This window comes from Anolis carolinensis, chromosome 4, assembly GCF_035594765.1.
Source record: "Anolis carolinensis isolate JA03-04 chromosome 4, rAnoCar3.1.pri, whole genome shotgun sequence".
Taxonomy (NCBI): Eukaryota; Metazoa; Chordata; class Lepidosauria; order Squamata; family Dactyloidae; genus Anolis; species Anolis carolinensis.
The window spans coordinates 249,009,067-249,035,595 of NC_085844.1; the positions used below are offsets into that span (position 1 = coordinate 249,009,067).

Sequence of the window (26,529 nt, forward strand, 5' to 3'; positions counted from 1 at the left end):
AGACAGGAAGCACTTTATAAGAGACAAGGGAATGTTTTACCTCAGTGTGGTCAATGTTGAATTTTCATGACAGTCTTGCTTTCAAGTGGATGTCTAGTTTCACTTTTGCCAAGTTCCTGTTCTGAGTATTGGGATCTTATGCTGCCTTGTTCTTGTGGATTTTGCAACCTTGTTACTTGTGTTTTGTTCTTGTACCTGGAAATTCATGGACTAAGTGTTACCTATGGAAGTTACCTATTTGGACTATACTGTTTGCTTCATTTTTATCACTTGGCTTTCATATATTCTTCAATAAACTGCTTGGTGATGATACTCAACTAGTGTGGTGTCTAAGGTCAGAGGGGTTCATGTTCTGGAATGTAACAGCGGTCCCTATTTAACTACACACATTTTGCTTTTGAACCACTAGGTAGGAGGAAATTGGGCTACATGTCAGGACCCTGACCCGGGCTTCGAACTGTCAACCTCTCCATTGACAAGAGTTATTGCAGCTGGTGGTTTACCATATATACTCGAGTATATACCTGAATATAAGCCAAGGCATCTAATTTTACCACTAAAAACTTATTGACCCGAGTATAAAATAAGGGTGGGAAATTAAGCAGTTACTGGTAAATTTTAAAATAAAAATAGATACCAATAAATTACATGAATCAAGGCATCAATAGGTTATATAATGTATATATATGGATACAGATATACAGGTACATTTATCTATATGTATATAGGATTTGCAAGGACCTGCAAACCTATGAGGGGAAAATTCATATATAAAATTAATGTATATAGGTAGAAAGAGATATATAAGTACATAGAGATTGCAAATGCATGCAGGGGGTTAATGCCTATACATCTGTAGGAGAAATTAACAAATATTTCAGGGGGAAATGCTTTTATAAGATTAATGGATATGTTTTTCTTCTTCCTGACTTGCAAGGGCATATTTCCCTTTTCAAAACATTCCCTTGTTTAAGAAGGAGGGAGGCTTTGGAAAAGAAAACACACTGATAATGAAGGGTAAGAGAGAAATATATCATATATTGCAAGCAATGGCCTCCAGGTTCTGTTGCCTGGCCTTGACTTTGACCCCATTATAAGCCAAGGGAGGCTTTTTTAGCTCAAAAAAAAAGGCTGAAAAACACAGCTTATCTTCAAGTATATACGATAATTTGCTGTGCTAAAACCCAGCCCTAGTTGGGGCCCGGGCTGTGGCACAGGCTGTTGAGCAAACAGCTGCAGCCAGCTCCAATAAATCACTCTGACCAAGAGGTCATGAGTTTGAGGCCAGCTCGGAGCCCCGCGTTTGTCTTGTCTTTGTTCTATGTTAAGGCATTGAATGTTTGCCTTATATGTGTAATGTGATCCGCCCTGAGTCCCCTTCGGGGTGAGAAGGGCGGAATATAAATACTGTAAATAAATACATAAATAAATAATAGTTGTCTGCTTCTGATCTTGGTTGGGTCTTCAACTTGGGCTGTGGTGCAGGCTGGTTAGCAGCCAGCTGCAATAAATCACTCTGACCAAGAGGTCATGAGTTTGAGGCCAGCCCGTGTCGGGGTGAGCACCCAACAATTAAAAATAAAATATACCCCTGCTCGTTGCTGACCTAAGCAACCTGAAAGATAGTTGCATCTATCAAGTAGGAAATTTAGGTAGCACTTATATGTGGGGAGGCTAATTTATGACACCATAAAAATCATCCAGCCGCCGTTGGAATGAGGAAGTTGCCGTCGCAGTGGATGATGAAGCAGCTGCTCCCCGTGGCCGGAATCAAGCATACCCTCAGGAAGCTGGAGATGGTTTAAATTGCCTCTGTGTCTGTCTCTGTTCTGTTCTATGGCACTGAATGTTTGCCTTATACGTGTACAATGTGATCCACCCTGAGTCCCCTTTGGGGTGAGAAGGGTGGAATATAAATACTGTAAATAAATAATAAATAAATGCCAAAAGGATGAAGACCCTCAGCTTTTTGGAAAGAAGGCCAGAGGCGAACGGAATGGACGTCAATAAAGACACAGAAGGCAGGGAGATCCAGACCAAGAACACACTTTATTCCAAGATTACAACCACCATTTCACCATTTCCCGAGCTAGTCACATAACCACATAGATGGATCACGTGCCATTAACTTTTTTCCCCCCCCTACAATCCTACTTTCTTCCAAGACCACAGTCACCACTAAACACAACATTTACCAAGAAGGAAACCCACAGCTTAGAGCACCGTTTTGCAGGCAGACCGTGTTTATTAGTACCGTATCCTCATTATTATTATTATTATTACTACTACTAATCATTATTAGTCCTTTCACCATTCTGGTTGCTGCTGTTGGCACCTGCGGAGAAAACTGTCAAGCGTTGGGAGAGGTTTAAGAAGAAAAAAAAGGGGCTGAGAAAACCCCTTGCTGGAGTTTTTTGTACCTGAGAAAGAGTTTTATTTTCTTATTTTTTATTATTCAAAAAATTATTATTATTATTATTATGAATATTATATATCTATATATATTTTAAAATTTTCCAACAAGTCACACACACCCACGCACGCACGGTAAACCAAAAAAGTACAGGCGGCAGGAACGCGAAGGAAAAGGTTATTCACAGCAGAGATTTTTGTTTTTCAAAACAGAAAAGGGACGGAAGAGAGACGGACGCTCCAGACATCTCTAATGCACTAAACGTCGCACACTTCGTCTTTTTCCGTGTGGATTCAACACTGAGCGAACACCACTTTTTTTTTCCTTTTTCTTCTCCCCTTACAAACACAGTCCCACCCTTTTTTTCCCACCCCCGTTCAACCCAAAATTATAAACCGCTCCGAGAGAAAAGTCAGGACAAGAGGAAAACAGAGCTTTTGTTAGAGAATTACTTCGGGAGGAAATAACAACACCCAGAATCCCCCATAGCCAGCAATGGACTCATTCTACAGTATAGAAATATTCCGAAATAGCTTGAGGAGTCGCAATTCATGTTTTAAATACATTGCAGAGGAATTATTTCATAAGAAAAATACCAATTGTTTTTCAAATTTGCAGTACATGCCCTGCCACTTCCAGTATTATTATTTTTTGTTTTGCATTATATATATACACACATACACACACACACTATGTATATGTGTGTGTGTGTGTGTGTGTGTATGTATATATATATACGAGTTATCCAGGACTCTCATGTTTTAAATAGGTTAGAGAGGAATTATATCATAACACACATACATTTCATACATTATGTCATAACATTATATATCATAACACATACATTTTCAAATGTGAAGCATATGTCCTGCCATTCGGAGTTATGTTTTCAGAGAACACCTCCCAACGAAGGATTCCCCAGGCAGGAAGCAGACAGGCTTTGAAGCTGCAAGGCCATTCAATGCTAATCAAGCTGGCCAATTGCAACATTCACGCTTGCCGCAAACAGACAAGAGTTCTTTTTCCCATACATCCCGGAAAACTCACACCAACCCATTGATTTTTGTTTTGTTTTGTATACACATAAACGTGTATACACAGTGGACTCTCAGTTAACCGGAACTCTCAAGCAACAGGCAAAGCAATCCAAGCTATAATCCATACGACATTCTCATAGCTGTTTTTAGAATACAGTTAAAACTCTTGTGACATTAACTTTGTCTTAACTTGCTTTGAATAATATTAATTTGATACAGTTTTTATGGTATGATATGCAATAAGGGGCATAGTATTATTTTTAATAGCAACTCTTGTGCAACCAGAAACAACATGTATCCGGTACTGTATCTTATCCCAATGGGTGCCGGTTAATTGAGAGTCTACTGTGATCATATATATGTATGTGACCATATATATCGGAAGCAGCAGGGCACCAACAGTTGTCCTTTCTATGGCACAGAAGAAAGGACTGCAGATAAGTTATTTCATGCTATAAATACAATTTTTTCCCAAACTAAGTACTCCCATTACAAGTTTTTGTCTTTGTTTCCTATTTGCTGGCTCCAAGGGATGCTGGGTGTTGTTGTTCCGCTCCCAAAGCAACCTCGACAGGCTCTGCGAGGAAGCGTTGTGAAGTTTGTGCTTGAAGTCGTTAGGAAGGGAGACAGAACCAGTAGAAAAAAACACCGGCCCCGACTCCATGGTTGTGGGTCAGACCCTGAGGCAGGTTTGATCCTGCCCCGGGGTTCTGGAACCTGAGGAAAGTTACTTTTTTATATATATTATATTTTTTTGCCTGAAAAGTTTGTAAACTCTGAGTAGTTCGTGAGGCCAAACTGGTCCCCATGGGCAAGAGATAGGGCCCCTTCGGGCAAGGCGAGAAAAATAGCCAGTCCAAGAACCTGAACTGGAAAGGTTAGAAAAGATAGAGAAGATAGATAGATAAGATAAGAGGACAGATAGAAAGACAGACAGACAGACAGACAGCGGCATAGACTTCAGAAGAGGCTGGCATCGCAAAAAAAGGGCATCTCTGTGCATGGCTGGGTAATGGCCAGGCGCAATCCGCACCCAGTTTCAGAGCCTTTGTGCCCTGAGATTTGTGACGTTGCAAGAGGACCTTGAAGCATGTGCAGAGTGCTTTCTTCACACATACATGTTACATAGACAATAAAGCAAACAAGGATTTCCGAGGTTGAAGGTTTGGGAGAAGGAAAGGCAGGACTTCCGGGTCCAAGAGCCATTTGTGTTGAACTACAACTCCCTGACCCACAGCTGGAAATGCAAGATGTTACCAGGGATGATGGACTTTGAAACTCAACTTAACTGGAAGGAATATGGCTGGGGAAGATTCCCAACAACCAGGAATGGGCAAACTTGGGCCCTTCAGGTGTTTTGGACTCCAACTCCCACAATTCCTAACAGCCTACCGGCTGTTAGGAATTGTGGGAGTTGGAGTCCAAAACACCTGAAGGGCCAAAGACATTCCTGCTATATAAGGATGAAAGAATCCATCTTTCTCTCTCCTGTGTGACTCAGTGCGAGTATCACTAACCCATGCCTGTTCTTGAGACAGTCCCCATATCCAAGATATTATTTAATTGTACACATCTGTGTTTATCCTGCTAAATCTAAGTCATTTTCTGCCTTGCCAAGACAGGTCTTTTGCACAGCTAATGTCTCTTAGTTGCCTTGTTAAGACTGAAAGTGAACTGTAGAATTAATGCACTTTGGCACAACTTGAATTGCTAGAGCTCCATGCTATGGCATCCTAGGAGTTGTAGTTTGATGAGACGCCAACACTAAAAGGCCTTGTGAAACTACAACTCCCAGGGTCCCATTGCATTGAGCCATAGAAATTAAAGTGGTGCAAAGCTGTATTAACTCCAGAATTAATACAGAACCTCTTCAGGCTTTCTTGAGCTGTAGCGAGTGCAAATGCTTTTTAGGAGTCAAATCTGCATTCTGGCCAACACATTCACCTTACACAATATCCAAGTGATCACAGTAACCTGCAATCTGTTGCTTTTCCAACACAACTGCGGAAGTTGACCATAGAATTGCACTAGAAAACCTTCAAATGCCTTGCAAAGTGTTGTATCAAGTTATCTTGAGGTCCTCCAGGTCAATATAATAGTCAACGTCCAGCACAAAGTGACCAGAGTCGAGCAGGACAACTTAATCAAATCTTCCATAACTAAACCTGCAAATGCGGAAGGCTGGTTGTACTTTCTAGCAGCAAAGCTGGAGAGTTCTAGTACCAACAGGGAAGGCTAAGCCTCTTAGAAAACTACAAATCCCAATATTCCATAGAAGGGAGAATTTGATGCCACATTTTGAGTGGTATCAAATGGCTACAAATAGGCAACATGGGTATATAGTAAAAATGCAGCAATATAAAGAAGCTGGAAAAATCTAGCTCAAGCCTGTATGCAAATGAAACACACTTGCATATTGATATAACTGCTTATTAACATAATTCATACGGCTCAGTTTAAAGGAGTGTTATTTTTGGACTACAGCGCCCAGACAGCTCCTGAATCTAGGATGGCTAAAGGACTCTTGGGAGTTGTAGTACATAAAAGTGACTTTTCCAAGGATTCCTTGATGGGTCTTTCATACAAAGTAAAGCATTGCAAAAGTGATTAAAAAGAAGAGTCCTCCATAGGCTGGCCTGAACAGTATAGTCCTCTGCTAAAGCTTGGAAAAGTTACTTCTTTATAGAGATGGTGTGTGTGCTCTGAGCTTCAAGGGTACATCTGCACTGTAGAATTAATTCAGTTTGAAAGCTCTCTAACTGCTATGATTTTGATTTTGCTGTAAGCTGTCCCAAGTCCCCTTCGGGGGAGATGGAGGCGGGATATAAATAAACTTATTATTATTATTATTATTATTATTATTATTATTATTATTATTATTGGAATCCTGGGAGTTGTAGTTGGGTGAGATGCCAACACAACCAGGCCTTGCAAAACAACAACACCTATGGTTCCATAGCACTAAGGCATGGCAGTTCAAAGTGGCATCAAACCACATTAATTCTACAGTGTAAACGCATCCCACGGGAAGCCGGTGCCTCTACGCAGCCAATCCCAGCAGCACGCCAGAGAAATCCTAGAAATCTGGAAACGTAACGAGGTTTCTAAGATTAGCAAATATAATTAGCAAAATTGCGATGGCTAAAAAAAGCGAAGGGATGGAGAAAGCTCCTGGGAAGGAATGGGGAAAAGAGAAGAAAATAAGTCCTGCGCTTATTTGGGTGAAGTTATTTTTAAGGGTGTAGACGAAAACATGCACATTCAAGCATGTGCAGAGTATCTATCAATCCATCTATCACCACCATCCATTTAATAATATTTCTGTAACTGGCACCTTTCTACAACCATCAAAGGAAATCTCCTCTTCAATTACAGGACTGCATCTCGCAGCATAAGCATATGGTAAGGCTATTGGGAGTTCCAGTCTAGGAGCATCCAGAGTGCATCTACATTGGATAGTGAATTCAGTTTGGGACCACTTTAACTGCCATGGCTCAATGCTACAGAATCATATGAGCTGTATGTTTGACAAGATCGAATGCCTTCTCTGCTAAAGAGTGCTGGTGCCTCACTAAAGTACAATTTGGTTTTCATTTTTTGGTCGGAGAACATCCCATTCCATATAACCAAAGTCCCCTAGATCCACTTTCCTCAACCTAAATTTTGCCCTACTGTTTGCAGTCGAACTCTCATTCCTCGTGAGCAACAGCCAAGGATGATGGGAGTGGCAAGTCAAATTATAAGGAAGGGGCCAGCTTAGGGAGTCCGATTGCCCCTAAATGCCATCTAGCCCAACCCCTGTCCAAGGAGGAGCCTGAAAACCACCGGATATTTGACACATGAAATTTCACACTATGTTGCACAGAATGCATTGACTTCAGGCAGCACAGAAAAAAAAGGTTTTTTAAAAGTGAAAAGGCCTGAGAGAAACATAAACAGATTCCAATGTCTCCCTTTCTTGTACTGAGCTCTCCATTTGCTATCAAAGTTATCAAAGGATAGAAACTTGCCCTGTTTTGTATTTTGTGTCAAATCGCTAAAGCTAATGTCCTGACCAATCAGCAGCCCGAACTCTATCCTCACCTCTGCAAGCCTCCAGATGTCTTGGACTCCAAATCCCAGAAGCCAAGTAAACAAGGGATTCTGGGAGCTGAAGTCCCAAAACATCAGAAGGACCAAGGTTTGGGAACCACCGCTATCGTCAGATCAGCTCTGCACAACCAGTCTCAAAATATGAAGTCCAACATGAATTTTAATAAACCTCACATTCTTTAAATCGTTTGCAAATGTTTTGTGGCCAGAATGCACATTTCACAGACAAGTTCTTCTTTGGCCCTTTGGCATTTTGATGATTTAGAATAAAGACGGCAAATGCAGCATAAACAGCTACTAAAGCCAAATCTGATATAAATGGTGAAGCGAAATCCCATCTACACTGCAAAGCTAAGTTGGTTTGAACCACCAGAAGGGTCTTTTTCTTAGGATGGGAAAACCATAGAATATGAAGCTGGTTTGGAACTGTCTTCCTATGTGCCCAGCCCTTCCCAGTCTCTCCAGGAGAAATCTGGCCAAAAATGTAGTCGGTGAATGCCACCTTCTGGCCACCCTCTAAACTCCTAAGAGATGCCACTTTTGGGGGAACCTGCCTTTCAGCATTCTGTGCCTCTGGACCAAAGAGGCAGGACTCAAGGGAAGCAGCTCCCATGAGGGGAGATGGGAAGAAGGGACCTTTACTTGTCTAGATACAGCCCTTCACCTCTCTTTCCAGCACAATGGTGCTCTGAAAACTGGTGCGCAGACGGTGCCGCCTTCTCCCATCCGGCAACAAGCCTGCCGGTGCATGAGAACAGTGCCCGTTGGCACTGCGTAGCATCTGCCTTCTCTCTGGATGGCAAGAGCGGATGGACAGGGAGATTCTAGCAAGCCATGGGGATGTCTCCTATGCTCAATGTTCTGCTGCAAACCTGTTCCCGGAGAGCCTGATTTGACCTTCAGTGAAAGTCACAGCCCTCCGAGAGGGATGGGAGTCATGCTCACTCATTTCCAGGTGTGGGCCAGGCGAGGCTGAGCTTCCTGTGCCAGGACCTCTTCAGAGGAACCCTCAATTTTTCAATCAAGGAAAACAGGACAGGGCACAAGAGGGAGTGGCAGGTAGATAATGCCAATGAATTGACAAGTGGTGTTATTTCTCCTCTCTCCCCTCCAATGCAGCCTTGCAAAAGGAAGGCGGCCCATGGCTTCTGCCGATGGCACACCTCTGGCACAGAAAGGGGTAAACACACATGAGGGAATTCCTTTTGGGGAGGTGAGGCAAAGCTGCCACGAACGAGAGAAAGAGAGACAGGCGCCTGCGTGCCGTGCCTTACTCGGATCCACGTGCGCACCACGTGTGCGCAACTTTGCCTTCGCTCTCCCCAAAAGCGTACCCTTTCCTGGCTCTTGGAATGAGATTCCCGTGCATCACGGCGACGCACGAAAAGTCTCGCGGAACGAGGACCCGGAAGCCCTACCCACCCCGGGTGCCGGAGACAGGCACGCTGCAAAATGGCCCTTGGCATCATCTCCGAAATGGGACAAGAGCTTTTTCCCTTTCTGCCGTTCCCCGGGAGCCATTTCGAATGGAGGAGAAAGGAAGAAGGGTGTGTGTGGGGATACAGAAATAATAAATGGAAGACTGTCCAAAGAGAAGCGTGGAAATGGTACCAGAAATCAGAGCCACCGGACGGACGGATGGCCAGCCAGCCAGCCAGCCAGAGAAGGTGTGAAGAAGGAGCAAAGGGAGCTGAGAGAAGGGGACGTGGGCAGAAGACGGGAAGGCGGTGGGCTTGGGGCGGAGAGGGAGGGGGTCTCTCTCAGCCATGGATGGCGGCGGAGCTGGGAAGCAGCTGCAAGGACGAGAGGAAGAGGGGGAGCCGTGGCGGGTGTGTGGGTGTGTGGCAGGGGAAATGGCTGGAGAGGTTTACAATGAAAAACCTGATTAGACAGTCAAATTTCATGGTTAAATAGACACTGCCAGGACCTCTCTGCCTCCCCTCTCCGTGGGTTTCGGAGCCAAGAGAGGCGATGAGATGCCCAAGCCCCAGCGCACCAAGCCAAGCCGGCAGCAAACGCCGGCAAAGTGGGTGTGTGCTGAGCAGGGGGATGGGCTGATGGAAAGAAAGCTTGCCTTTGAATGCAGCCAAGGCAAGCGAGGAAAATGGAGAATACCTGATTCCTGCATGTAAACAGCTGGGATTCTTTTTTCTTTTGATATATAACCTGATAGCGGAGAAAATGAGAGTTACCTGGTGGCCGCTCAGTATGTAAAGACTAAGTCCGAGATACTGGACATCAGCCAGTCCCCGGCAATCATCTCAGTCACCTCCGGGGTGCAATAATCCGGGAACTCAAAGTGAGAGGCGGTCCCCAAGGGGAAGAGGTCAAGGTCTTTGTCGAAGACGGACCAGTCCGGGGTCCCGCAGGGCACCACCACGTTGGGCTGGACTCGGCTGGGCAGGAAACTCAAGAGCTCTTCTTCCAGCTCTTCGTCCGAAGAGGCGAAGGAAGACGGAGGCGACCGGGTGGATGCTGGGGACGAGATCTCGGAGGACCTCGCCTCGTCCAAGAAGGGCTTGGCCAACCCGGCAGCGTGGTGGTGGTCTTTGAGCTCTCCGGAGTTGGATGCCCACCCTGCTTTCTCGCCAGCGGCAGGCAACACATGCCAGAACTCCTTGGTGGGCAATTTCGGGCTGTCGTCCAAAGAGGTTTCCAGGAGCCGCACCTCCAGGGGGTCGTCATCGTCTTCCGGCTCGGGCGTCGACCGTCCCACCTGGCCATCAGCTCCAGCGTCCGGCTTCGGCGACTGCCGTCGGGAGGAGGCCACCCGCCCCAGGACGGAGGGCTTGATCTTGACGGGCACCCTCGGGCGGGACTTGCCGTTCCCCAGCTTGCCTTTCTTCCTGGGCCGGTACTTGTAGTCGGGGTAGTCGGCCATGTGCTTCAGCCGCAGGCGCTCTGCCTCCTTGACGAACGGGATCTTCTCGGAGTCCTGGAGGAGTTGCCAGCGCCGGCCGAGGCGCTTGGAGATCTCAGCATTGTGCATGTCCGGCCACTGGTCCATGATCTTCCGCCGCTCGTTCTGGGACCAGACCATGAAGGCGTTCATGGGGCGCTTGATGTGCCCGCTGGGGGTCTTGCACCACCCCGGCTCTCCTTTGGCATCCTTCAGGAGCAAGGGGTCCTTGGGGCACACCTCCCGCTTGGCTTCCGGGCCCCGGTTCCTCACGCTCCTTTGCTGGACCATCCTCTTTGCTCCCGACCTTCCTCGAGTGGCTTCCTCGCTCTAATTCTCACCCCAAACCGAGGGTTATTTTCTCATCGTTTGCAATCCTCTCTCTGCTTTGCCGGCGAGCGCTTTCCGCCTGGTCCACGCCCCCCTTTTAACTCAGTCTCTGGTAGCCGCTCAGTCTCTCGCTGGCAAATTGACAGAAGCGCCTGTGGCACCTTCTCGGCTGGGCAGACGCCAGACAGACGGGCGGGCGGGCGGACCGGCAAGCGGAGAGCCCCCTTGGCTTCCCACCTCTCCGAAGGAAGAAAGGCGTAGAGCGATCCGTGGGTGTCAGTGCCAGGCTGGGGGCTCCTCTGCGCTCAGCATCACGCCTTCTCTCGCTCTTTGATGTCCGGCCCTTGGGATAGGAAAAAAGGAAGAAAGACGGAGCAGAGAATGAATGGACGGGTGAACGGAGAGGCTGCCGGCCCCTGGGGTGCCCTCCACGCCTCCTTCCTTCCTTCCTTGCTTGCTTGCTTGGCTGGCTTAGCCCAGGCTGCTCACGCCCACCTCCTCCGGCTCTTGCTCCTCCGTCTCTCCCCTTCGCTGCCTTCTCTTATAGCCCATCCTTGCTGACAGCCCCTTCCTCCTCCTCCTCCTCCTCTTCCCCCCTCCCCTCCCAGACCCACTCCTCAGCCCCTCCCCTCCCGGAAAAGCATTGCTGCTCAGAGTAAACACCAAGGTGCTTATTCTGTCAATGGGAGACCCCGCCTCGCCGGCCACGTCATTGGTTGCGGGGCAGGAACGGGGCATTTGCATCCCCCAATCCGAGAGGAGTTGCTGGAGAGAATGTCAAAAACTTTCTCCCCGCTCCCCAACAAAGGGTGCCCACCCAGCCTTCCCTGGCATGTGATCCCAGCCCTGCCTCTGCCTCTTTTGCAACCCACACCCCCAAGTCCGGATCCCATCATCCCCAAGGTGGATCTTTGTGCTGCTTTGTCTGCTTTTGCAGTCAAGTTCATGTGCAGGACTGGGATGCAGTCTTCTTACCAAGGTTGCAGCCTCTGTAGATGAATCCGTCATGAAACGTCAGGGAAGAAATTCCACATTCCTAAAAAAAGGGTGCAAAATTGAATTCACCATCAAGGAGAAAGAGGCATTTTGAATAAATCCCCAGGACACCAACCCACCAGTATCCTTACTTCTTGAACTGGATGGACCTAAAATAATAATAATAATAATAATAATAATAATAATAATAATAATAATAGTGTCCGACATGTGATCCAATACAACAGCCAGCAGAGTGTCTGCTGTGGACCCATCTTGTGTTTCAAATAATAATAATAATAATAATAATAATAATAATAATAATAATAATAGATTGAACTTCAAAGACTCTGGCAGAAACCAGTGCAGGTGGTCCCGGTGGTGATCGGCACATTGGATGACGTGCCAAAAGATCTCAGCCGGCATTTGGAAACAATAGACATTGACAAAATTACGATCTGCCAACTGCAAAAGGCCACCCTACTGGGATCTGCACGCATCATCTGAAAATATATCACACAGTCCTAGACACTTGGGAAGTGTTCGACTTGTGATTTTGTGATATGAAATCCAGCATATCTATCTTGTTTGCTGTGTCATAATAAAATAATAATAATAATAATTATAATAATAATAATTGATTGAACTTCAAAGACTCTGGCAGAAACCAGTGCAGGTGGTCCCGGTGGTGATCGGCACATTGGGTGCCATGCCAAAAGATCTCAGCCGGCATTTGGAAACAACAGACATTGACAAAATTACGATCTGACAACTGCAAAAGGCCACCCTCCTTGGATCTACACGCATTATCCGAAAATACATCACACAGTCCTAGACGCTTGGGAAGTGTTTGACTTGTGATTTTGTGATATGAAATCCAGCATATCTATCTTGTTTGCTGTGTCATAATAAAATAATAATAATAATAATAATAATAATAACAACAACAACAACAACTGTATTTTTATATCCTGCCCCATTTCCTCAGGGGCCCCTGGTGGCACAGTGTGTTAAAGCGCTGAGCTGCTGAACTTGCAGACAAAAAGGTCCCAGGTTCAAATCCCGGGAGCGGAATGAGCGCCCGCTGTTAGCCCCAGCTCCTGCCAACCTAGCAGTTCGAAACATGCAAATGTGAGTAGATCAATAGGTACCGCTTTGGCGGGAAGGTAACGGTGCTCCATGCAGTCATGCCGGCCACATGACCTTGGAGGTGTCTACGGACAACGCCAGCTCTTCGGCTTAGAAATGGAAATGAGCACCAACCCCCAGAGTTGGTCATGACTGGACTTAATGTCAGAGGAAACCTTTACCTTTACTAATATAATAATAATAATAATAATAATAATAATAATAATAATAATAATAATCTGAAAATACATCACACAGTCCTAGACACTTGGGAAGTGTTCAACTTGTGATTTTGTGATACGAAATCCAGCATATCTATCTTGTTTGCTGTGTCATACAATAATAATAATAACAATAATAATAATAAATAATAACAATAACAATAACTTTATTTTTATATCCCGCCCCATCTCCACAAGGGGACTCGGGGTGGCTCACATGGGGCAAAGCCCAACAAACACATTTAAAATTAAAAATTACATAAAAAGTAATTCACAATATAAAATAGAATAAAAACAGCAATATTGTAACAATAAATAATGTCATCATCCTGGGACTCTTGTTATTGTTATTATTTATACCCCGCTTTCTCTCCCCCACAGGAGTCTCAAAGCGCCTTAACATAAAAACAACAGCATGCAATTCAAAATATACAAATATTAAAACAGCATTAAACATCATCAGTATTAAAAACAATTCAGATTAATGTGTTGTCGAAGGCTTTCATGGCTTGAATCACTGGTTTGCTGTAAGTTTTCCGGGCTGTATGACCATGTTCCAGAAGCATTCTCTCCTGACATTTGCCCACATCTATGGCAGGCATCCTCAGAGGTTGTGAGGTCTGTTGGAAACTAGGCAAGTGGGGTTTCTATATCTATGGAAAGTCCATGGTGAGAGCCAGAACTCTTGTCTGTTTGAAGCAAGTGTGAATGTTGCAGTCGGCCAGCTTTATTAGCATTTAATGGCCTTGCAGCTTCAAAGCCTGGCTGCTTCTTGTCTGAGGGAATCCTTTGTTGGGAGGTGTTAGCTAGCCCTGATTGTTTCTTGTCTAGCATTCCTGTTTTCTGAATGTTGTTCTTTATTTACTGTCCTGATTTTAGAACAAAATCTGGCTCCCAGTATTACAACAAATTCTAAAATCAGGACAATAAATAAAGAACAACACTCTGAAAACAGGGGAGTTCAAGACAAGAACTTTAACTATTTGTTTTATATTTTTATATTGTTTTAAGTGCTGTAATTGGATTTTATTCATTGTTCATTGTTATATTTTAAATGTGTGTAGGCATCGAATTGTTGCCAACTCTGTACACCGCCCTGAGTCCCTTCGGGTGAGAAGGGCGGGATATAAATGTTGTAAATGAATAAGAAACAATCAGGGCCAGCTAACACCAACAAAGGATTCCCCCAGGCAGGAAGCAGCTAGGCTTTGAATCTGCAAAGCCATTGAATGTTAATCAAGCTGGCCAATTGCAACCTTGACACTTGCTTCAAACAGACAAAGAGTTCTTTCTCCCAACCTGGACATTATTCCACAGATATACAAACCCCACAGACCTCACAACCTCTGAGGATGTCTGCAATAGATGGGGGCAAAACGTCAGAAGAGAATGCTTCTGGAACATGGCCAGATTGCCTGGAAAATTCACAGTAACCCAATTCCGATTAAATTCATAAAAAACAGATAAAACCATTTGTATACCCCCAGCATCCAGGACAAAGAGCATCATAGGAGGCTTAGAGGAACTACACATTGCTAGAGGAAACATTTTAATTCAATCTGTAAATGATCAGATCTGCAACAAACAAACAACCAAACAAACCCACAATGGCAGAAGGACAATTGCATTTTGGCATCCATACAACTCCCCTGCTAAGTAGGCCATTGTGATTTTTTTCTGTATTGCAAATTGGTGCAATTAGGGTCAAGGGGAAGGAATGAGACAGAGGGTCTCCTTATGGTTTTGAATATATATATATGTGTGTGTGTGTGTGTGTGTAACATTAAAAATCTATTTAAAGGTATAGTCCACTGTTTTCCCAGTCCTGGGACTCTGCTATTGTTATCATCACCTTGTTCTTATCTCGATTGAGATGCAAAGTGGCTCACAACAGTGCAGTTTTAAACCCACAGCACACAACTATTAAAATAGAATTAAACACACCAGTCAATTAAAATCCCTTAAAGCACTTAAAATTAAAATAATCAAAATACCCTAGAGCACCTCCCTGGTTTGCTCCGAAAGGCAGCTTCTGGAAGTTAAAACAGATAATGGCTACAATTATAGATATTGCCACGGTGCAAAGCTCTAAAATTAACTCAACACAGTAAAGTTAAAATATAATTAAACTATCCATAAAATTAAAACCTATTAAAGGCAAGCACATTTTTTTAAAAAAACACATGAAATACCGTCATATCTCCATATCCATGCATGATATATTCCACAGGTTGAATATATATATATATATACAGTAGAGTCTCACTTATCCAACATAAAGGGGCCAGCAGAAGCTTGGATAAGCGAATATCTTGGATAATAGGAGGGATTAAGGAAAAGCCTATTAAACATCAAATTAGGTTATGATTTTACAAATTAAGCACCAAAACTTCATGTAATACCACAAATTTGACAGAAAAAGTAGTTCAATACGCAGTAATGTTATGTATTACTGTATTTACAAATTTAGCACCAAAATATCACAATATATTGAAAACATTGACTACAAAAATGGCTTGGATAATCCAGAAGCTTGGATAATCCAGAAGCTTGGATAAGTGAGACTCTACTGTATATGTATGTGTGTGTGTGTGTGTGTGTGTATGTATATATATATATACACACACACACACACACACATGATACTACACTGGGCATTATATGAATACTATTTGGTAGAGATATTTTTGTCAACTTTAATAGCTTGATGTGTTGTCAAAGGTTTTCATGGCCAGAATCACTGGGTTGCTGTGAGTTTTCTGGGCTGTATGGCCATGTTCCAGAAGCATTCTCTCCTGACGTTTTGCCCATATACATAGCAGGCATCAACAGACCTCACAATCTCTGGGGGTGCTTGCCCTAGATGTGGGCGAAACGTCAGTAGGCAATGCTTCTGGAACATGGCCATACAGCCCGAAAACTCACAACAATCTACTTAATAGCTTGAACCTCTTGTGTCTTTTGGTGCATCTTCACTGTAAAGTTAATGCAGTTTGACTCCACTTTAACTGCCATGGCTCAATGCTATGGAATCCAATGCTATGGAATCGCCTTCTTGGCCAAAGAAACTAAAAATCCCAGAATTAAATAGCCTTAAGCCATGCATAGCAGTTAAAGTGGAATCAAACCGCATTCATTTTACTGTGTAGATGGGTATGCAAGTCATGGGCAAACTTGGGCCCTCCAGGTGTTTTGGACTTCCAACTCCCACAATTCCTAACAGCCTACCGGCTGTTAGGGATTGTGGGAGTTGAAGTCCAAAACACCTGGAGGGCCCAAGTTTGCCCATGCCAATGCAGTTTAAAGTGAATTATATACCAATACAGCTCCAACCTAAGTTACAATTACAATGCAAAACAATTCTTTGTAGATACTTCTGGTGCAAATACCTTTGGAGAACTGTAACTCCCAGGCCCTGACTCACCTCTTTGCATTGCACATGGTCCTGGATAGGATGCTTCTAGCCCTTGCATCCAACATCCTTCCACACATTTTGCACTCTTCACTTGGTCTGTGTCTCTGTTTTAACTCTTGTTGCATCCAGAAATAAGAGTTCCTTGCACTGGGTGCCTTTGCTGGCTTGCAAACTCCATTGGCCCCATGGCTACCAAGGGAGGAAAAGACTAGCCATCTACGTCCACACACCAAAGCTCCCCAAAATGGCCTTTTTGGGGTGGTCCCTCCCACTAGGAAAAGGAGGAACAGCTCCTCCCTCCAAAGGCTCAACTCCATTTGGTCCATGGTTTAACCCTTGCATGGCACAATAGGGGTTGTTCTCGGTAGCCAATGTATGAGTCTTCAAGTCATTTCTGAAGCCCCTTCTACACAGCTGTATACAATCCAGATTATCATCTTTAGACTTATATACAGTAACCCAGTTCAAAGCAGATCATGTGGATTATATGCTTTGATAATGTGGATTATATGGCACTGTAGACAGGGCCTAGGAATGCAGTTTGATGCCCACTTTAAATGCCATGGCTCAATGCTCAGAGCCCCTGATGGCACAGTGTGTTAAAGCACTGAGCTGCTGAACTTGCAGATCGAAAGATCACAGGTTCGAATCCAGGGAGCGGAGTGAGCACCCGCTGTTAGCTCCAGCTTCTGCCAACCTACCCTGTTTCCCCGAAAATAAGACATCCCCAAAAAATCAGACCTAGCAGAGGTTTTGCTGAATTGCTAAATATAAGGCCTCCCTCGAAAGTAAGACCTAGCAAAGTTTTTGTTTGGAAGCATGCTCGGCGCCTGCCAAACAAAACACCAGAGCATGCAGGATTGGTAAATGTACATACGAGTTGTACATGGAAATAATGGTAATAACAAGAAATTCTTGACTGGAGTCACAGTTTGTCTGGTTTGGTTATGTTGGTTTGTGATGAAAACTACTGTACAGTATATAATAAATGTTCATTTTTTTGTTCAACAATAAATGTGAATTCTTCTTCATAGAAAAATAAGACATCCCCTGAAAATAAGACCTAGCGCATCTTTGGGAGCAAAAAATAATATAAGACACTGTCTTATTTTCGGGGAAACACGGTAGCAGTTCAAAAACATGCAAATGTGAGTAGATCAATAGGTACTGCTCCGGCGGTAAGGTAACGGCGCTCCATGCAGTCATGCCGGCCACATGACTTTGGAGGTGTCTATGGACAACGCCGGCTCTTCGGCTTAGAAATGAAGATGAGCACCAACCCCCGGAGTCAGACACGACTGGACTTAATACCTTTACTACAATGCTATGAAATCCTGGGAGTTGTAGTTCTGCAAAAACCAAACACCAAACTACAACATCGTAGGATTCCATAGCACTGAGCCATGGCAGTGGTGTCAAACTGGATTAATTCTACAGTGTATATGGGGAGGGTGGAATACTAAGACTAAACCCTGTCCCAACCGTGTGTGCAATATGTGTGCGCTAACCACATATATTTTATCATCCTTGTTGCATTGTCTCCTGTCATGCTGATAGCATTGCAGGCTGAAATGTATTTTATTAATATTTACCGCAATTATGAACACCTTCCAAACAAAGGATGCCCCCAGGCAGCAACAGCCAGGTTTTGCAGCTACAAGGCTACTCAATGCAATTTGAGCTGGCTAATTGCAACATTCACACTTGCTTCAAATAGACAAAGGTTCTTTCTCCCACCCTGGATATTCCACAGATATACCCTCCACTTGCCTTATAGTCCAACAGACCTCTCAAGATGCCATTAGCCACAGATGCAAGCGAAACGTCAGGTGAGAATGCTACTGGAACATGGCCAGACAGCCTGAAAAACCCACAGCAACCCAGTGTAGATCAGGCATGGGTAAACTTGGGCCCTCCAGGTGTTTTGGACTTCAACTCCCACCATTCCTAACAGCCGGTAGGAAATCCCAGCCAGTTTACCAGCTGTTAGGATTTCTGGGAATTGAAGGCCAAAACATCTGGGGACCCACAGGTTGAGAACCACTGGTTTAGGGTTCTGTAGGTAAAAGCCTGCACTTTGAATTGGGACCGGAAACTTATTGGCAGCCAATGGAGCTGCTTTAGAAGGAGCATCATGTGCTCCCTAGAGCTAATTCTTTAGTAGCCTTAGAAGAAGAATCAATAATATGTATTATTATTATTATTTCTTTTCTATGATGATTATTATTATTATCACTATACCCCATTGTTTATAGGAGTCCACAGTGGCACAGCGGATTAAACCGCTGAGCTGCTGAACTTGCTGACTGAAAGATTGGCAGTTCAAATCCGGGGAGCGAAGTGAGCTCCCACTATTAGCCCCAGCTTCTGCCAACCTAGCAGGTCAAAAACATACAAATGTGAGTAGATCAATAGGTACCCCTCCAACGGAAAGGTACCGGCGCTCCATGCAGTCATGCTGGCCACATGACCTTGGAGGTGTCTATGGACAATACCGGCTCTTTGGCTTAGAAATGGAGATGAGCACCAACCCCCAGAGTCGGACACGACTAGACTTAGGGGAAACCTTTACCTTTATATTACCCCATTGTTATCTTATTAGAAGAAGCATTATTATTATTATTATTATTATTATTATTATTATTGAAACATTAGAGAGATAATTAGCCAAAACTAACAAAATGAAATTCAACATGGACAGATGCACTTAGGCAGAAAAAAATGAAATGCTAGACATATGAAACAAGAAAAAAAATGAAGATATTACTGTGAATGTAATGTACCAATAAGTATACAAACCCCTTGGTATCTGAAAAGAGAGAGGATGAGAGTAAGAAGAAATGTATGATACTTAGAGACATAATCACAACGAAGAGGATTGGAAACCAACAAACTTCCTTCCCCCACCTCCCTTGTGTGAAAGAGAGAGCTGTTCAGCAGTGGAACTCTCTGCTCCATAGTATGGTGGAGATTCCTCCTTTGGAGGCTTTTAAACAGAGGCTGGATGGCCATCTGTCGGGGGTGCTTTGAATGCGATTTTCCTGCTTCTTGGCAGAATGAGGTTGGACTGGATGGCCCATGAGGCGTCTTCCAACTCTATGATTCTATTATTATTCCTTTCTATTATTATTATTATTATTATTATTATTTAAAAATATCATCCAAGACACTTGTTATTGTTATTATCATCTTATTAAAAGAAGCAATATTTATTATTATTATCTATTATTGTTATTATTATTATTATTAAAATATCATCCAAGACACTGATTATTAATATCATCTTATTAAAAGAAGCAATATTTATTATTATTATCTATTATTATTATTAATATTAATATTATTAAAATATCATCCAATACACTGATTATTATTATCATCTTATTAAAAGAAGCAATATTTATTATTATTATTACTATTAAAATATCATCCAAGACACTGATTATTGCCATCTTGTTAAAAGAAGCAATACTTATTATTATTATCTATTAATATTATTAATATTAATATTATTAAAATATCATCCAAGACACTGATTATTATTATCATCTTATTAAAAGAAGCATCATTATTATTATTATTATCTATTATTATTAATAGTATTATTAAAAATATCATTCAAGACACTGATTATTATCATCTTATTAAAAGAAGCAATATTTATTATTATTATCTATTATTATTATTATTATTAAAAATATAATTCAAGACACTGATTATTATCATCATCTTATTAAAAGAAGCAATATTTATTATCTATTATCTATTATTATTAATAATAATAATATTGTTATTATTATTATTAAAAATATCATTCAAGACACTGATTATTATCATCTTATTAAAAGAAGCATTATTATTATTATTATTATTTTAGAAGCACTATACCCCATTATTGCCTTATTAGAAGAATCAGAATTATTATTATTATTATTATTATTATTATTATTATTATTATTATTATTATTATTATTACTATTATTTGAAAGTACTCTACACCGTTAAAAGGATGGAGACAAATACCATTCAGCATAATAGGATTTTCTTCCCTTTTTGAAAATTCCTTGTTTTGTTTTGAAGATGTCAACACAGGCGAGGATTACCGCGCTTGGAGACAAGGCCACCAGGCCAGACAGATGTGTTAATGTTTATCACTTCCCTAATTGGAAAAGAGTGGCAACCCCCCATCGGCCATTTGTGGTACGGCTCGCCGGCATGGATGGATAGCTATCCTTGGAACGCGCCAAATGTGCCATGGGGGTGGGGGAGGAAGAGCACAAAAAGGCCTGGTGATGTTGCCTGAGCGACTGGGAGCTTCCTGGGGCAGGTGAGCCTGTCATTGGCCGGAGCAGGTGAGGGGCTTATTGGTCGCCGGGGCGACTGCGAGGATGCCGCTCCTGATTGGCTGCACGGTTAGAGTGATGGGTCCTCCCAGAGCCTTGGTCCTGTGGAGGCAGTTTCCGTGGCAACAAGGCTTCGCAAAGGAGAAGCAGAGGACTAGGCCGCATTTCGGTGATGGAGGAGGCAAAGGATGCCAAACAGAGGCCGATATTGCCTTTTAGGGTTAAATAAAAAAGATCGGTGTCCTCGAGAGATGGAGGATGATGGGGATGATGGCTTGAAAAACAAAGAAGACAAACAAAAACGACAACGAAGCTTCAAAGCCAACACATTGGATTTCAGCAACATCTACACTGTAGAACGAATGTGGTTTGACATTACTTTAACTGGATTTAGTTTGGCAAGGCACTACAGCCTAGGACCTTGTGGAACTACAACTCCCAGGATTTCATAGTATTAATGCTCCTTTAAAGGTCATGCATGGCTCAATGCTATGGGATCGTGAGAGATGTAGTTTTACAAGGCCTTCTGCCTAGGAATTTGTAATTTGGCAAGGCACCAGAGCCTAGACCAAAGGCCTTGTGGAACTACAACTCCCAGGATTTCATAGTATTAATGCTCCTTCAAAGGCCATGCATGGCACAATGCTATAGGATCATGGGAGTTATGGTTTTACAAGGCCTCCCACTTAGGAATTTGTAGTTTGGCAAGGCACCAGAGCCTAGACCAAAGGCCTTGTGGAACTACAACTCCCAGGGTTTCATAGTATTTATGCTCCTTCAAAGGCCATGCTTGGCACAATGCTATGGGATTGTGAGAGCCTCCCACTTAGGAATTTGTAGTTTGGCAAGGCACCAGAACCTAGACCAAAGGCCTTGTGGAACTACAACTCCCGCGATTTCATAGTATTTATGCTCCTTCAAAGGCCATGCTTGGCACAATGCTATGGGATTGTGAGAGCCTCCCACTTAGGAATTTGTAGTTTGGCAAGGCACCAGAGCCTAGACCAAAGGCCTTGTGGAACTACAACTCCCAGGGTTTCATAGTATTTATGCTCCTTCAAAGGCCATGCTTGGCACAATGCTATGGAATTGTGAGAGCCTCCCACTTAGGAATTTGTAGTTTGGCAAGGCACCAGAGCCTAGACCAAAGGCCTTGTGGAACTACAACTCCCAGGGTTTCATAGTATTTATGCTCCTTCAAAGGCCATGCTTGGCACAATGCTATGGGATTGTGAGAGCCTCCCACTTAGGAATTTGTAGTTTGGCAAGGCACCAGAGCCTAGACCAAAGGCCTTGTGGAACTACAACTCCCAGGGTTTCATAGTATTTATGCTCCTTCAAAGGCCATGCTTGGCACAATGCTATGGGATTGTGAGAGCCTCCCACTTAGGAATTTGTAGTTTGGCAAGGCACCAGAACCTAGACCAAAGGCCTTGTGGAACTACAACTCCCAGGGTTTCATAGTATTTATGCTCCTTCAAAGGCCATGCTTGGCACAATGCTATGGGATTATGAGAGCCTCCCACTTAGGAATTTGTAGTTTGGCAAGGCACCAGAGCCTAGACCAAAGGCCTTGTGGAACTACAACTCCCAGGGTTTCATAGTATTTATGCTCCTTCAAAGGCCGTGCATGGCACAATGCTATGGGATTGTGAGAGCCTCCCACTTAGGAATTTGTAGTTTGGCAAGGCACCAGAACCTAGACCAAAGGCCTTGTGGAACTACAACTCCCGCGATTTCATAGTATTTATGCTCCTTCAAAGGCCATGCTTGGCACAATGCTATGGGATTGTGAGAGCCTCCCACTTAGGAATTTGTAGTTTGGCAAGGCACCAGAGCCTAGACCAAAGGCCTTGTGGAACTACAACTCCCAGGGTTTCATAGTATTTATGCTCCTTCAAAGGCCATGCTTGGCACAATGCTATGGAATTGTGAGAGCCTCCCACTTAGGAATTTGTAGTTTGGCAAGGCACCAGAGCCTAGACCAAAGGCCTTGTGGAACTACAACTCCCAGGGTTTCATAGTATTTATGCTCCTTCAAAGGCCATGCTTGGCACAATGCTATGGGATTGTGAGAGCCTCCCACTTAGGAATTTGTAGTTTGGCAAGGCACCAGAGCCTAGACCAAAGGCCTTGTGGAACTACAACTCCCAGGGTTTCATAGTATTTATGCTCCTTCAAAGGCCATGCTTGGCACAATGCTATGGGATTGTGAGAGCCTCCCACTTAGGAATTTGTAGTTTGGCAAGGCACCAGAACCTAGACCAAAGGCCTTGTGGAACTACAACTCCCAGGGTTTCATAGTATTTATGCTCCTTCAAAGGCCATGCTTGGCACAATGCTATGGGATTATGAGAGCCTCCCACTTAGGAATTTGTAGTTTGGCAAGGCACCAGAGCCTAGACCAAAGGCCTTGTGGAACTACAACTCCCAGGGTTTCATAGTATTTATGCTCCTTCAAAGGCCGTGCATGGCACAATGCTATGGGATTGTGAGAGCCTCCCACTTAGGAATTTGTAGTTTGGCAAGGCACCAGAGCCTAGACCAAAGGCCTTGTGGAACTACAACTCCCAGGGTTTCATAGTATTTATGCTCCTCCAAAGGCCATGCATGGCACAATGCTATGGGATCACAGGAGTTATGGTTTTACAAGGCCTCCCACTTAGGAATTTGTAGTTTGGCAAGGCACTAAAGCCTAGACCAAAGGCCTTGTGGAACTACAACTCTAGGATTTCATAGTATTTATTGTCCTTCAAAGGCCATGCTTGATACAATGCTATGGGATCACGGGAGTTGTGGTTTTACAAGGCCTCCCACTTAGAAATTTATAGTTTGGCAAGGCACCAGAGCCTAGACCAAAGGCCTTGTGGAACTACAACTCCCAGGATTTCATAGTATTTATGCTCCTTCAAAGGCCATGCTTGGCACAATGCTATGGGATTGTGAGAGCCTCCCACTTAGGAATTTGTAGTTTGGCAAGGCACCAGAACCTAGACCAAAGGCCTTGTGGAACTACAACTCCCAGGGTTTCATAGTATTTATGCTCCTTCAAAGGCCGTGCATGGCACAATGCTATGGGATTGTGAGAGCCTCCCACTTAGGAATTTGTAGTTTGGCAAGGCACCAGAGCCTAGACCAAAGGCCTTGTGGAACTACAACTCCCAGGGTTTCATAGTATTTATGCTCCTCCAAAGGCCATGCATGGCACAATGCTATGGGATCACAGGAGTTATGGTTTTACAAGGCCTCCCACTTAGGAATTTGTAGTTTGGCAAGGCACTAAAGCCTAGACCAAAGGCCTTGTGGAACTACAACTCTAGGATTTCATAGTATTTATTGTCCTTCAAAGGCCATGCTTGATACAATGCTATGGGATCACGGGAGTTGTGGTTTTACAAGGCCTCCCACTTAGAAATTTATAGTTTGGCAAGGCACCAGAGCCTAGACCAAAGGCCTTGTGGAACTACAACTCCCAGGATTTCATAGTATTTATGCTCCTTCAAAGGCCATGCTTGGCACAATGCTATGGGATTGTGAGAGCCTCCCACTTAGGAATTTGTAGTTTGGCAAGGCACCAGAACCTAGACCAAAAGCCTTGTGGAACTACAACTCCCAGGGTTTCATAGTATTTATGCTCCTTCAAAGGCCATGCTTGGCACAATGCTATGGGATTGTGAGAGCCTCCCACTTAGGAATTTGTAGTTTGGCAAGGCACCAGAGCCTAAACCAAAGGCCTTGTGGAACTACAACTCCCAGGATTTCTTAGTATTGATGCTCCTTTAAAGGCCATGCTTGGCACAATGCTATAGGATCACGGGAGTTATGGTTTTACAAGGCCTCCCACTTAGGAATTTGTAGTTTGGCAAGGCACCAGAGCCTAGACCAAAGGCATTGTGGAACTACAGCTCCCAGGATTTCATAGTATTGATGCTCCTTCAAAGGCCATAACACAATTGTATGGGATCATGGGAGTTGTAGTTCTACAATGTCTTTCTTTTTTTAAGCAGTTCCATACTACAAATCCAAGGTATTTCATAGCCGTTAAAAGTTGTGTCAAACTGCATTTATTCTACAGTGTAGAGGCATCCTGGATTAAAGAAAAACAAAAACAAGTGGATATGTGCAATTCCACATGGATTGACAAAAATCTGAATTAAATCGCCCTAAATTGGCTCAGAATTCCAAAAGGTGAGTATGTTATTAAACTTGTTCCATAATCTCTCACTGATTTCAAGATTTTTTTTATAGTTTCAGAATCATCAACGGTGCTAAACTCCAACTGTGAGTGTAAGATGGCTTTAATGAACCGAACCTTTTCAGAATGACATCCAGAGATTAAAAGAAGTGGCAAAAATAGATTTGTCTATAAATATAGATTTCTTTTTAACCAGGTGTAATTCTGGTTGCTCCCAGCATGTGCTCTTTTTAATTACTAATACAAAAATAGAAGATGCCCTTTTAAGATAGGAATGGGCAGAACATAGATAACATAAGCCACTTTGAGTCTCCTCAGATAAAGTGAGGTAAAATAAACAATAACAACAACAACAGATTCATAGCTGCTTTGAGATTCCTTCGGGAGAGATAAAACGGGGAATAATAATAATAATAATAGATAATAACCGCTTTGAGTCTCCTTTGGGAGAGATTAGGTGGGGTATAAATAAACATAACAACAGCAACAACAATAATAGATACATAGCTGCTTTGAGATTCCTTTGGGAGAGATAAAGCGGGGAATAAATAAGCATAATAACAATAACAATAATAATAGATACATAACCACTTTGAGTCTCCTTTGGGAGATATTAGGTGGGGTATAAATAAACATGACAACAACAATAACAACAATACATACATAGTCACTTTGAATCTCCTTCAGGAGAGAGAAAGCAGGGTATAAATAAACATAATAATAGTAACAATAATACTGTGCTGTCAGAGGCTTTCATGACTGGAATCACTGGGTTGCTGTGTGTCTTTCGGGCTGTATGGCCGTGTTCCAGTAGCATTCTCTCCAGACATTTCGCCTGCATCTGTGACTAACGGCAAGTGGAGCGTATATACATCTGTGGAGTGTCCAGTGTCCAGAATGGGAGAAAGAAAGAACCTTTGTCTGTTTAAGGAAAAGGATAAGAGGGATCTTCTCCCAAACAGAGGATGCCTCCAGGCAACAGAAGCTAGGCCACCTCTACACAAATACCCACACTGATTGACTTTGCAGCTGCAAGGCTACTCAGTGCTATTCAAGCTTGCTAATTGTAAGCTTCACACTTGCTCCAAACAGACAAGGGTTCTTGCTCTCACCCTGGATATTCCACAGATATATATACCTTACCTCTGACAGACCTCTGAAGATGCTGGCCATAGATGCAGGTGAAACGTCAGGAGAGAATGCTACTGGAACATGGCCATACAGTCCGAAAAACTCACAGCAACTCAGTGAACAACATTTATCACAACACATGTCCTTCCATGTAGCTGCTGATACAAGGGAAATTTAGAAAGAACCGAAGGTCTAAATGTGTTGTTTGCTAAATGTGTTGTTGTTATTTATACCCCATCTATTGTACTTACTTATTGTTTTTTTATGTTACCTTTATCAAAGAGTGGAACTGCAAACAGCTTTCAGAATGGTATACAAACACGCCCACACAAACACACACACAAGCACAC

The 26,529-nt window shown here is 43.3% G+C and overlaps 2 protein-coding genes across 5 annotated transcripts in view; one reads left to right on the plus strand and one right to left on the minus strand.

The window, feature by feature from the left end:
- Positions 1 to 2,030: 2,030 nt before the first annotated feature.
- Positions 2,031 to 16,764, minus strand: sox12 (SRY-box transcription factor 12). Its single transcript, XM_062979139.1, has 3 exons — positions 16,520 to 16,764; positions 11,747 to 11,807; positions 2,031 to 11,114 (listed from the first exon to the last, which is right to left on the minus strand). Exon 3 carries the CDS (start codon positions 10,730 to 10,732, stop codon positions 9,746 to 9,748), a length of 987 nt encoding a protein of 328 aa, XP_062835209.1. The 5' UTR covers positions 10,733 to 11,114; positions 11,747 to 11,807; positions 16,520 to 16,764; the 3' UTR covers positions 2,031 to 9,745.
- A 4,165-nt stretch (positions 16,765 to 20,929) lies between these two features.
- LOC100563682 (purine nucleoside phosphorylase) overlaps positions 20,930 to 26,529 on the plus strand; it is a 32,831-nt gene continuing 27,231 nt past the window's right edge. The window contains exon 1 of one of the 4 annotated variants that reach the window (XM_062979141.1): positions 20,930 to 25,041. The gene's annotated coding sequence lies outside the window, so the exon portion shown is untranslated. The remainder of the gene's footprint in view (positions 25,042 to 26,529) is intronic. The other 3 variants (XM_062979140.1, XM_062979142.1, XM_062979144.1) reach the window with 3 other exon arrangements.